This window comes from Macaca thibetana, chromosome 19 (genome assembly GCF_024542745.1).
Source record: "Macaca thibetana thibetana isolate TM-01 chromosome 19, ASM2454274v1, whole genome shotgun sequence".
Lineage (NCBI taxonomy): Eukaryota > Metazoa > Chordata > Mammalia > Primates > Cercopithecidae > Macaca > Macaca thibetana.
In genome coordinates this window covers 7786696-7799792 of record NC_065596.1, presented here as the reverse complement: position 1 = coordinate 7799792, position 13097 = coordinate 7786696, and the positions used below count along the sequence as shown (strand labels likewise).

Here is a 13097-nt window from a genome sequence, read left to right as displayed (position 1 = left end):
GCACTCCAGCCTGGGCGACAGAGTGAGACTCTGTCTCAAAATAAATAAATAAATAAATTAATTAATTAATTAAAAATTAATGTGATAAAGAAAAAAGAGGATGACTGTTTTTTGAGATTATGAAAGTGTTCTGAACAGTCTGGGGCGATGGTTACACAGCTCTGTGAACACACTAAAAACCACTGAATTGTATAATTCTAGATTGAATGGGCAAATTTTGTGGTTGTAAATTGTCTATCCATAAAGATGTCAAGGATATTTTATCATTTCAATCGGACTATGTACCATGTTTATAAATATATATATATATACTTACATATACACATATATTTATTTTTGTGTATGTAGTATATGTATATATTTATGCTTTATCTATATAAAACATAATATATATGTGTGTATAAAACACAAATATATACATACATAAAAGTATAGATATATACATATATATACAAAAATATATACCTAAGTATATAAATATATACTATATATATATTTTTTCGGTTTTCCCATAAACATTCTTTTGTGTCCACTGACTCTTTTTTTTTATTTTTATTTTTGAAATAGAGTCTCACTCTGTCTCCCACCAGAGTGCAATGGCATGATCCCGGCTCCCTGCAACCTCCGCTTCCCAGGTTTAAGCAATCTTCCTGCTTCAGCCTCCCAAGTGGCTGAGATTATAGGCGCCTGCCACCACGCCCGGCTAATTTTTGTATTTTGAGTAGAGATAAGGTTTTGCCATGTTGGCCAGGCTAGTCTTGAACCCCTGACCTCAACTGATTCACCCACCTTGGCCTTCCAAAGTGCTGGGATTACAGGCGTGAGCTACCGCGCCAGCCTATTTTTACTTTTACTTTTATTTTTTTTAATTTTTGAGATGGAATTTCGCTTTTGTCGCCCAGGCTGGAGTGCAATGGCAGGATCTCGGCTCACCGCAACCTCTGCCTCCCGGGTTCAAGTGATTCTCCTGCCTCAGCCTCCTGAGTAGCTGGGATTAAAGGCGCCTGCCACCACCACGCCCAGCTAATTTTTGTATTTTTAGTAGAGACAGGGTCTGGCCATGTTGGCCAGGCTGGTCTTGAACTCCTGACTTTGGGTGATCTACCCGCCTTGGCCTCCCAAAGTGCTGAGATTACAGGTGTAAGCCACCGTGCCCGGCTCTTTTTTTACATCTTTTTTTTTTTTTAGAGACAGGGTCTCACTATGTTGCCCGCCTGTCTCGGACTCCTGGCCTCAAGTGACCCTCCCACTTAAGCCTCCCAAAGTGCTGGGATTACAGGTGTGAGCCACCTGGCCCAGTCAGATCCTTGTTTTGATTTTATTGTATTTTATTTCATTTATAATTTCCACCATTAATTTCAGGGGGTACACGTGCATGTCTACTGCATGGGTGTATTGAGTGATGCTGAGGTTTGGGGTATGAGTGACCCCATCACCCAGGTAGTGAGCATGGTGCCCAAGAGGAACTTTTGGCTTGTTTTATTTTATTTTTTTTTGAGACGGAGTCTCACTCTGTTGCCCAGGCTAGAGTGCAGTGGCCGGATCTCAGCTCACTGCAAGCTCCGCCTCCCGGGTTCACGCCATTCTCCTGCCTCAGCCTCCCGAGTAGCTGAGACTACAGGCTCCCGCCACCACGCCCGGCTAGTTTTTTGGATTTTTTTAGTAGAGACAGGGTTTCACCGTGTTAGCCAGGATGGTCTCGATCTCCTGACCTCGTGATCCGCCCGTCTCGGCCTCCCAAAGTGCTGGGATTACAGGCGTGAGCCACCGCGCCCGGCCCCCAAGAGGAATTTTTTTAGCCCTTGACCCCCTTCCTCCTTCCCCACTCCATTAGTCCCCAGTGTCTGTTGTTCCCATCTTTATGTTGGGGACTCTTTTTTTTTTTTTGAGACAGAGTCTCACTCTGTTGCCTAGGCTGGAGTGTAGTGGTGCAGTCTCAGCTCACTGCAACCTCTGCCTCCCAGGTTCAAACAAGTCTCCTGCCTCAGCCTCCCGAGTAGCTGGGATTACAGGCACCCACCACTACACCCAGCTAATTTTTGTATTTTTAGTAGAGATGGGGTTTTGCCATGTTGGCCAGGCTGGTCCCGACTCGAACTCTTGAGCTTAAGCAATCTGCCCACCTCAGCCTCCCAGCGTGCTGGGATTACAGGCGTGAGTCACCCTGCCCAGCCTGGGACCACTTTTATAAGGACACTAATCCCATTCCCCAGGGCTCCACCTTCATGCCCTAATCACAGCATGATGAACTGTTTATTAAGCACAATCTCCATTTGTCTGTTATACGTTGTAAGTATCTCCTCCACATCTCTCATGATGTGCCTTTCAACTACAGTTTATCCTCCTGAAGTTTTACATTTCTACATAATCCAGTTGGTCGATGTTTCCCCTTTATGCCTTCCAAATTGTATATTTTCCTTAGGAAATAGCTCTCTAAGATTATTATTTTTATTTATTTATTTATTTTGAGACAAGGTCTTGCTGTGTTGCTGAGGCTGGAGTGCAGTGGAGTGATCATAGCTCACTCCAGCCTCAACCTCCTGGGCTCAAATGATCCTCCCACCTCAGCCTCCCGAGTAACTGGGACCACAGGTGCATCCCACCACACCTGGCTTATTATTTTTTTTTACAAGATTATAAAAATGATAAAAGAAATCCTATAATTTTTCTAGAAGTTTCCCCCTTTTTACATGGTTATTAATTTTAGACACTCTAGATGCTGAATCTTTATAAAACTCAATTATCTGTTTAGTACAAATTCAACATCTGGGGCAATTCATTGACTCAACCAGTTGTGGCCTTCTGAATTTTGCTCTGCCACATTTCATTATTTTCCATTTGGACAGGTTCTATCAATTTAACTAACAGAGAGAGGCTCTCAAAAAAAAAAAAAAAAAAAAAGAGGTGAGCAGATCACCTGAGGTCAAGAGTTCGAGACTAGCCTGGCCAACATGGTGAAAACCCATCTCTACTAAAAATACAAAAATTAGCCAGGCGCGGTGACACATGCCTGTAATCCCAGCTACTTGGGAGGCTGAGGCATGAGAATTGCTTGAATCCACGAGACAGAGGTTGTAGTGAGCTGAGATTGCGCCACTGAACTCCAGCCCAGGGGACAGAGTGAGGCTCCATCTCAAAATAATAATAATAATAATCATCATCATCATCATCATCATCATCATAGGCCAGGCACGGTGGCTCATGCCTGTAATCCCAGCACTTTGGGACGCCAAGATGGGTAGATTGCCTGAGGTCTGGAGTTCGAGACCAGCCTGGCCAACATGATGAAACCCCGTCTCTACTAAAAATATAAAAAAATTGCCAAGTGTGGTGGTGGGCACCTGTAATCCCAGCACTTGAGAGGCTGAAGCAGGAGAATTGCTTGAACCCAGGAAATGGAGGCTGTAGTGAGCCAAGGTCATGCCACTGCACTCCAGCCTGGGCAATATGGGCAAAACTTTTGTCAAAATAATAATAAATAATAATAAAAGGCTGGGCATGGTGGCTCATGCCTGTAATCCCAGCACTTGGGAGGCTCAGGTGCATGGATCACTTGAGTCCAGGAGTTCAAGGCCAGCCTGGCCAACATGGTGAAACCCATCTCCACTAAAAATACAAAAAATTAGCCAGGCATGGTGGTGGGCATCTGTAATCCCAGCTACTCGGGAGGCTGAGGCACAAGAATTGCTTGAACCCGGGAGGTAGATGTTGTAGTGAGCCAAGATTGAGCCACTGCACTCCAGCCTGGGTAACAGAGAGAGATTCTGTCTTCAAAAAAACAAAACAACAACAACAAAAACAAAAAAACAAACAAAAACCAAAACAACAAAAAACAAAAAAAAAGAGGAGAATTACATCATTGTTTTTAAATAATTATCCTTGTTTACGAAGATCAATAATAAGGGTGTGGCTGGAGAGGCAGTTGCCGGGGAGATAGCCTTGCAGATGTATTTTTTTCTGTAAGGTTGCAATAGCCTTTGTGCAAGGTTGTGATTTTTGTAGTCTTTTCTGTTATCAGGCATACAAGTGTGAGAACCCTCTCTTCATAGCCTTCCTTCATAGCCTCTGTTTGTCAGGGTTTTCTTAACATTAGTGACTCCATTTTTATTCTGATAACTTTCACAATTCATTTCCATCCATCTTTTCTTTGGTAAACCAGGGTATTTCCCAGCTGACAAGCATTTTGATAGCTGCAAGGTCAAAATATTCCCAGCTAATATACTCTCCCCCACCCTGGCCTGCCACAGGAGAGGTGAGGTGCGTGAAAGTATTTGCCAAAGGGACCCTTGCCATCTCTGCTTCGAAGGATTACACACTACGCTTGTGGAACTTACTCACTGGCCAAGAGAAATTTGCCATTTGGGATGGAGGCTCAAAAAATCCCACTGAACCTCAGATCTGGAGCCTTCACGTGGATGAGGCACACAAAGTTGTGTATTCGGCATCTGCCTCAAAGGTAACAAACACCTGCCCTATTTGTAAAGGAAAGCTGAGGAGACCAGGGCATTCAAAGACAGAATAGGCCATTTCTATAAGGAGGGGTTCCCTGATACAGTGGTGGAGTGTGGGTGTAAACAGTGTACACAACCACTTGAGAGGGTGCCATAAGAGGTTTCAGACTTCATAGTTGGGTTAGATAATCCTGATAATTCTTTCTGACCCCAAGATTTGAAAACTTTCATCTTTTTTGAATATCAGCATTTTAGGGCTATAAATTTCCCTCACAGTACTGCTTTACCTACATCCTATACATTTTGACGTGTGTCTTCATTTACATTCAGTGTAAAATACTTTCAGATTTCACTTTTGATTTCTTCTTTGATCCATGGGCTATTTAAAAGTGTGCTATTAGTTTCCAGAGAGTTGAGGGATTTCCAGATAGGGTCCTGTTCTTTATTATTTTCTAATTAAATTTCATTTGTATGACATAAAACCTTTCAAATTAGTTGAGACTTGTATTATAGTCTCTGTCTCTCTTCTTTCCTTCTTTCTTTCTTTCTCTTTTTTTTTTTTTTTTTGAGATGGAGTCCTGCTCTGTCACCCAAGCTGGAGTGCAGTGGCACAATCTCAGCTCACTGCAACCTCCACCTCCCAGGTTCATGTGATTCTCCTGCCTCAGCCTCCTGAATAGCTGGGACTACAGACGCGTGCCACCATACCCAGCTAATTTTTGTATTTTTAGTAGAGACAGGGTTTTGCCATGTTGGGCAGGCTGGTCTCAAACTCCTGACCTCAGTTGATCCACCCACCTTAGCCTCCCAAAGTGCTGGGATTACAGGCCTGAGCCATCATGCCCAGCCTGTTTTATAGTCTCTCTAAATGTTCCGAGGGCTTCTGAAAACAATGTCTACTCCACTGTGTTATTCCATTATATTGATCATAACCCTATGATTTCATAGTTTTATAAATGGAGACACACAATAGCATCGTGGGTAATAGCTTAGTAATTGATGCCAGGAAGAAAAAAATCTTTATTTAACTCCCAGTTAAGTTTCTTGGGAACTGAGTGACTTTGGTCATGTCATTCACCATTCTGAGTCTCATTGCTTCCCCTTCCTCATAAGATCATGAGACATATCCTAGCATAGTGCTTAGCACACTGTAAGCACCATATAATTGATATCTATCTATTATTATGTTACATGAGTAATTGGTGGTTGTTGACAGTAATATCGGTGCATATAAATCATGCTGCCCAAAATAGGAGTCACCAACCAGATGCACCTATCAAATATTTGAAATCAGGCAGTAGGGGGGAAGGGGAGGGAGAGCATTAGGACAAATGCCTAATGCATGCAGGGCTTAAAACCTACATGATGGGTTGATAGTTGCAGCAAACCACCGTGGCATATGTATACCTATGTAACAAACCTGCATGTTCTGCACATGTATCCCAGAACTGAAAGTAACGTTAAATAATTAATTAATTAATTAAAACACTTGAAATGTGACTGTCCCAACATACTGAAATTCAAAGACCTAGTATAGTAAAAATAATATAAACTATCTCAATAATAATTTTTGTATTGATTATATGTTGAAGTGATACCACTTGGACATATTGAGTTAAATAAAATATAATACTAAAATTGATTTCACTTGTTTCTTTGTACTTTTTGTAAGGTAGCTAATGAATTTAAAATCACACGTGAGGCCTCGCCCACCTCTCCTTTATTTCTCTGAATTGGGAGTGTTAAAAATAAAATGCATGGGGCAGTGGCTTACACTCATAATCCCAGCATTTTGAGAGGCCAAGCAGGGAGGATAGCTTGAGCCCAGGAGCTCAGGAGTAGCCTGGGCAACATAGTCAGACCCTGTCTCTACAAAAACAAATTTAAAAGTAGCCAGGCATGGTGGTGTGTGTCTGTGGTCCCAGCTACTTGGGAGGCTGAGGTAGGAGGATTGCTTGAGCCCAGGAGGTCGATGCTATAGTGAGTCATGATTGCACCACTGCACTCCAGCCTGGGTGGAAAAGAGAGGCTCTGTCTCTAAAAGAAAAGAAAATGTATAAAGTATACAAGAGAACACATCTTGCGTTTGACTCTGGGAAACTTACAGCCTAGGTCTCCTGCCAAGATGTTTCTTCCTCTTTATTATTCTATTAGATCAATGCTTGGAATCTGGAAACTGCAGAGCTGGTTTTCCATATCCTGGGAGATGCCTCTGATCCTTGGATGTGCATGGCCATGCTGGCCTCCCAGGCCACGCTGCTGACAGTGTCCAGGGATGGTGTGGTCAGTCTGTGGAGCTCAGCCACAGGAAAACTTCAGGGGCAGCAACATATGTCCAGCATCAAGGAAGAAACACCTACCTGTGCCGTCTCAGTCCAGAAGCAAGGAAAGCTTGTTACCGGGTTTAGCAATGGCTCCATCTCTTTGGTAAGCACCTTTACCATCTATGATGAGAACATTAACTCAGCTTGAAATGCTCAGACATGCTAGAAGTTGGGAAAAATAATCTTGCCTTGTATCTTTGTTTTGTCTTGTTTTTGAGATGAAGTTTAGTGCAGTGGCACAATCTCTGCTCACTGCAACCTCCGCCTGCCGGGTTCAAGCGATTCTCCTGCCTCAGCCTCCTGAGTAGCTGGGATTACAGACACCTGCCGCCATGCCCAGCTAATTTTTTGGTATTTTTAGTAGAGATGGGGTTTCACCATGTTGGTCAGGCTGGTTTTGAACTCCTGACCTCAGCTGATTCACCCACCTCGGCCTCCTAAAGTGCTGCAATTACAGGAGTGAGCCACTGTGCCTGACCATTTATTTATTTATTTATTTAATTTTTTTTGAGATAGAGTCTCGCTCTGCCGCCCAGGCTGGAGTGCCGTGGTGCACGACTCCATGCCTGGACAATTATTAGTGTTGTTTTTTGTGGAGATGGGGGTTTCACTATGTTGCCCAGGCTGGTCACGAACTTATGGGCTCAAGCAATCCAGCAATCATCTTACTTTAGCCCTCCAAAGTGCTGGGATTACAGGTTTGAGCCACTGTGCCTGGCCAGAATTTGTTTTTTACCACTTTTTAACTCTTTTTGTTTGTTTGTTTGTTTGTTTGTTTTTGTTTGAGACAGAGTCTTACTTTGTTGCCCAGGCTGGAATACAGCAGCGTGATCTCGGCTCACTGAAACCTCTGCCTCCTGGGTTCAAGCAATTCTCCTGCCTCAGCCTCCCCAGTAGCTGGGACTACAGGCATGTGCCACAGTGTCTGGCTAATTTTTGTATTTTTAGTAGAGACGGGGTTTCACCATGTTGGCCAGGCTGGTCTTGAACTCCTGACCTCAAGTGATCCACCTACCTCGGCCTCCCAAAGTGCTGGGATTACAGGCATGAGCCACCATACCTGGCCAACTTTTATTTTTTTCAATTAAAAAAATATTTTAAGAGACAGAGTCTCAGTCTGTCACCTAGGCTGCAATGCGGTGGCACAGTCATAGCTCACTGCAGCCTCCAACTCCTAGGGGCAAGAGTGACCCTCCTGCTTTAGCTTCTTGAGTAGCTGGGACCACAGGGGTGTACCACCATGCCTAGCTAAAAATTTTATTAAGAGATGGGGTCAGCCAGGCGTGGTGGCTCATGCCTGTAATCCCAGCACTCTGGGAGGCCAAGGCAGGCGGATCACCTGAGGTCAGGAGTTCAAGACCAAACTGACCAACATGGTGAAACTCCATCTCTACTAAAAATACAAAAATTAGCCAGGCGTGGTGGCGCATGCCTGTAATCCCAGCTACTCGGGAAGCTGAAGCAGGAGAATTGCTTGAACCCAGGAGACGGAGGTTGCAGTGAGCGGAGATTGCGCCACTGCACTCCAGCTGGGGAGACAGAGCGAGACTCCATCTCAAAAAAAAGAAAAAAGAAAAAAAGAAAAAATTCCAAACCTGTAAGCCTTAACCCGTGGAAGTGCCTGACAGGCATCCTTGGTTCTGCACAGGTTTCCTCCAAAGAGGACAGATTGCTGGAGAAGCTTCCAGATGCTGTGAGGTTCTTGGTGGTCTCTGAAGATGAGTCCCTCCTCGCCGCAGGTAGCATTTAACTCTCATTTGGAGTAGTGAGGAAGCTAATCGGGACCAGGCTGGAGAAGGGGGTGGGGCTTGGGAACAGAGCAAGGTCCTAGGGCCAGAGGTTAGCAAACTTTTTCTGCCAAATGGCCTCATAGTAAACATTTTTTGCAGTCCAGATGAGACAGTCTTAGTTGCAAAGACTCAACTCTGCAGTTATGGCACAAAAACTAGACTAGACACCATTTTTCTGTTCTTTTTCTTTCTTTCTTTCTTTCTTTCTTTTTTTTTTTTTTTTTTTTTTTTTTTTTTGATAGGGTCTTGCTGTGTCACCCAGGCTGGAGTGGAGTGGCTCCATCATAACTCATTGCAGGCTTGAATTTCTGGGCTCAAACGATCCTCCCACCTCAGCTTCCTGAATAGCTGGGATTACAGGCACGCACCACCATACCCAGCTAATTTTTGTATTTTTAGTAGAGACGGAGTTTCACCATGTTGGCCAGGCTGCCTTGGCCTCCCAAAGTGCTGGCATTACAAATAGGAGCCACCACACCCGGCCTAATTTGCTCTTTTATTTCCGCCATCTGCAACCTCATGGATGGTGACACGTTAGCAGCTGAGTCAGCCCCTTTCCCCTTTCTGGCCTACAGCTCTGGGACTGGCTTGGCCCCACCACTGCTTCTATTGCATGGGGCAGCTGCCCTCTGCCAGCAGGGACAGAGAGCCACAGTGTTACAGCCTTCCTGGGTACCCACAACCAGTGAGTCCTAAGCTCTTGTCCCATGTCCAAGAAGAATGAAGTCATGCTGACAATTGAAAAGTGATAAGGACAGAGAATTTCATTGAGCAATGAAACAGCTCTCAGGGGAGAGGGGATGTGAAGGTCAGGTCATCTCTCTCAGTATGTCTGAGTCTGGGAGTTTTTATAGGCACAGGATGGGGGAGGGGCAGGCAGTAGGTAGTATTGGAAAAGGTAACATTCAATTGGTTAAAAAGCATTATTCAGGCCAGGTGCAGTGGCTCATGTCTGTAATTTCAGCACTTTGGGAGGCCAAGGTGGGCCATCACCTGAGATCAGAAGTTCAGACCAGTCGGACCAACATGGTGAAACCCCGTCTCTACTAAAAACACAAAAATTAGCCAGACACAGTGGCAGGCACCTGTAATCCCAGCTACTCAGGAGGATGAAGCATGAGAATTGCTTAAACCCAGGAGGTGCAGATTGCAGTGAGCCAAGATCACGCCACTGCCAAAAAAACCTTATTCAGAAAGAATCAATCAGGAAAGGGTGGGCAAAAAGGCACAGGAGTTCTCACTGTGGGTTGTTGATTTCATTTGGAACCAGCAGCCCAGGCTGTTTTTGGTTCAAAGGTACAGTTTCACCAGGGACCCATTCCTATCTGGCTAGGCATTTACCTGCCTCCTGCCACTATCCCTTCCTTTCTCCCTTCTTACTTTCTTTCCTCTTCTTCCTTCCTTCTTTCCCTTCTCATTTCTCTCCTTCCTCCCTTCCTCTTTACTTTTTTTCTTCCTCTCTATCTCCTTGACTCTCTTTTCTCCTTCCTCCCTTCCTTCTGTCATAGTTATCAAAGGCCTGCTGTGTGCCCAGCTTTGTGCTAGTTTCTGAGATACCATGATGAGCCAAAGAGGCAGTCCCTGCTCTCCAAGAACTTACAGTTTCATTATAATAACGTTACAAGTTTCCTCAAGATGAGTGATTAGTGGCTGGGTACCGTGGCTCACGCCTGTAATCCCAGCACTTTGGGAGTCCAAGGTGGGCGGATCACTTGAGGTCAGGAGTTTGAGACCAGCTTGGCCAACATGGTGAAACCCAGTATCTACTAAAAAATACAAAATTTAGCCAGGCGTGGTGGTGAGCACCTATAATCCCAGCTACTCAGGAAGCTGAGGTGGGAGAATTGCTTGAACCCAGGAGGCAGAGGTTGCAGTTAGCCAAGATCATGCCATTGCACTCCAGCCTCAGTGACAGAGCAAGACTCCATCTCAAAAAAAAAAAAAAAAAAAAAAAAAAAGATGAGTGATTACGGAAGTCAGCATTCCCCCCGCCCCCAACCTGCTGTGGGCTATATGCAGATGAGGACAGGACTGAATCCACCTTCCCCATCCTGGATCCCTTCTCCTGGCACCTAGCAGGGCCTCCAAAACATCCTTTTTTTTTTTTTTTTGAAACACAGAGTCTAGCTTTGTTGCCCAGGCTGGAGTGCAGTGGTGCAATCTCAGCTCACTGCAGCCTCTGCCTCCTGGGCTCAAGCAATTCTCCTGCCTCAGCCTCCTGAGTAGCTGGGATTACAGGCATGCGCCACCACACCTGGCTAATTTTTGTATTTTAGGTAGAGAGTAAAAATACATGAAACATTGGGGTTCACCATGTTGGCCAGGCTGATCTCGAACTCCTGACCTCGAGTGATCTGCCCCCTTTGGCGTCCCAAAGTGCTGGGATTACAGGCATGAGCCACCACACCCAGCCTCCAAATTGTCTCTGTTGATGGAAGGAATGACCCTCAACCCCTCCAGGCATGAGAGGTGTAACCCCAGTTCCTGCCGTTTCAGGCTTCGGAAGAGCAGTGCGGATATTCTCGGCGGACTGGAGACGCTTTCGCCGGTTCATGGCCACGGATCTGGAACACGAAGACATGGTGGAGACGGCTGTTTTCGGTCCTGAGAACACCCTGATCGTCACAGGGTCCCTGGATGCGCTCATTCAGGTAAGGGGAGATCATCCTCACCTCCGCCTCGGGAATAGACAATGTGATTCTTTGGGGATTTTTGGCTGCAAAATACAGACACCCACAAAAACGAGTGCAGGCAAAATAGGTGAGTTCACTGGGAGGATATGGGGGTGTATCCTCCGCCCCAGTGGCAGACCTGGTTGGGAATTACCGAAATGTTCAACAAAGGTGGTAGCATTCCCAAAATGATCCTCAAACCTCAGGGGCAGATTTAGGCCTTCAAAGTGGAGCAGGGTTGTGGGGGAGGAAAATTCTCAATTTACGTTCAAAGTTGTCCAAGCTGGTGAGAAAAGTAGATGGTGAAATAGCGAATCTTCAGTGTTTTAGTCTCAGGCCCCTTGAAGTTCTCTCTTTTTTTTCCCTCCTTCTTATGAGCTATTTTTTTCCAGTTTTAAGTAAATTGACAAATAGACTGTGCACAGTGGCTCACACCTGTCATTCCAGTACTTTGGAAGGCCAAGGCAGGTGGATCACTTGGGCCCAGGAATTCAAGACCAGCCTGGGCAACATAGCGAGACCCAGTCTCTACAAAAAAACACAAAAATTAGCTGGGCATGGTGGCACGTGCCTGTAGTCCTAGCTACTCAAGTGGCTGAGGTGGGAGGATCACGTGAGCCCAGGAGGTAGAGGCTGCAGTGAGCTGTGATTATGCCACTGCACTTCAGCCTGGGTGACAAAACAAGAACCTATCTCCAAAAAAATAAGAATAATTTTCTTTTTATTTTTTGGGACCAAGTCTCGCTCGGTTGCCCAGGCCGGAGGGCAGTGTGGTGTGATCTCAGTTCACTGCAACCTCTACCTCCTGGGTTCAACCAATTCTCCTGCCTCAGTCTCGTGAGTAGCTGGGATTACAGGCACCCATCACCATGCCTGTATTTTTGCATTTTTAGTAGTTTTTAGTAGTTAATTTTGTATTTTCACCATGTTGGCTAGGCTGGTCTCGAACTCCTGACCTCAGGTGATCAACCGCCTTGGCCTCCCAAAGTGCTGGGATTACAGGCGTGAACCACCATGCCTGGCTAGAATAAAATAATAATAATAATAAATAAAAAAACATTAAAAGTTTTGAGCTTCCAGACCCTCTAAAAAAGATGTACAGGGCACCCTCTAAAAAAGGTTTACAGGGCACTCTCCAGGGGTTCCCCAGAACACACTTTGAGAACTGCTCTGGAAGCTGCTGGGTTCAAGCCTGAGGAAGGTAAAGGAATGGGAAGATGTGAAGGCCCTTGAACTACAGCCTGAAAATTCACCTTAGGTGTACGAGTGGGCTAAAGTGTAGTACTTATTTTCTTATTTATTTATTTATTTTTATTTTTATTTTGACGGAGTCTCACTCTGTCACTAGGCTGAAGTGCAGTGGTGCAATGTCAGCTCACTGCAATCTCTGCCTCCTGGGTTCAAGTGAGTCTCCTGCCTCAGCCTCCCAAGTAGCTGGGATTACAGGTGCGCACCACCACACTTGGCTGATTTTGTATTTTTAGTAGAGATGGGGTTTCACCATGTTGACCAGGATGGTCTCGATCTCCTGACCTCGTGATCTGCCCACCTCAGCCTCCCAAAGTGCTGGGATTACAGGCGTGAGCCACCGCGCCCAGCCTATTTATTTATTTTTATTTTTATTTATTTATTTTGAGACGGAGTTTCGCTCTTGTTGCCCAGGCTGGAGTACAATGGCACAATCTTGGCTCATTGCAACCTCCACCTCCCAAGTTCAAGCGATTCTCCTGCCTCAGCCTCCTGAGTAGCTGGGAGTACAGGCTTGTACCACCACGCCTAGCTAATTTTTTGTATTTTTAGTAGAGACGGGGTTTCTCCATGTTGGTCAGGCTGGTCTCGAACTCCTGACCTCAGGTGATC

General features: G+C 45.3%; 2 protein-coding genes across 5 annotated transcripts in view; one reads left to right on the top strand and one right to left on the bottom strand.

The window, feature by feature from the left end:
- Positions 1–13097, bottom strand: part of SMIM7 (small integral membrane protein 7) — a 357382-nt gene that overhangs the window by 130759 nt on the left and 213526 nt on the right. The window lies entirely within an intron of this gene.
- The window catches only part of NWD1 (NACHT and WD repeat domain containing 1), a 75108-nt gene that overhangs the window by 48288 nt on the left and 13723 nt on the right, over positions 1–13097 (top strand). Inside the window, 4 exon segments of the mRNA XM_050769897.1 lie at positions 4248–4456; positions 6606–6878; positions 8424–8514; positions 11062–11216. Coding sequence (XP_050625854.1) covers positions 4248–4456; positions 6606–6878; positions 8424–8514; positions 11062–11216 — 728 coding nt within the window.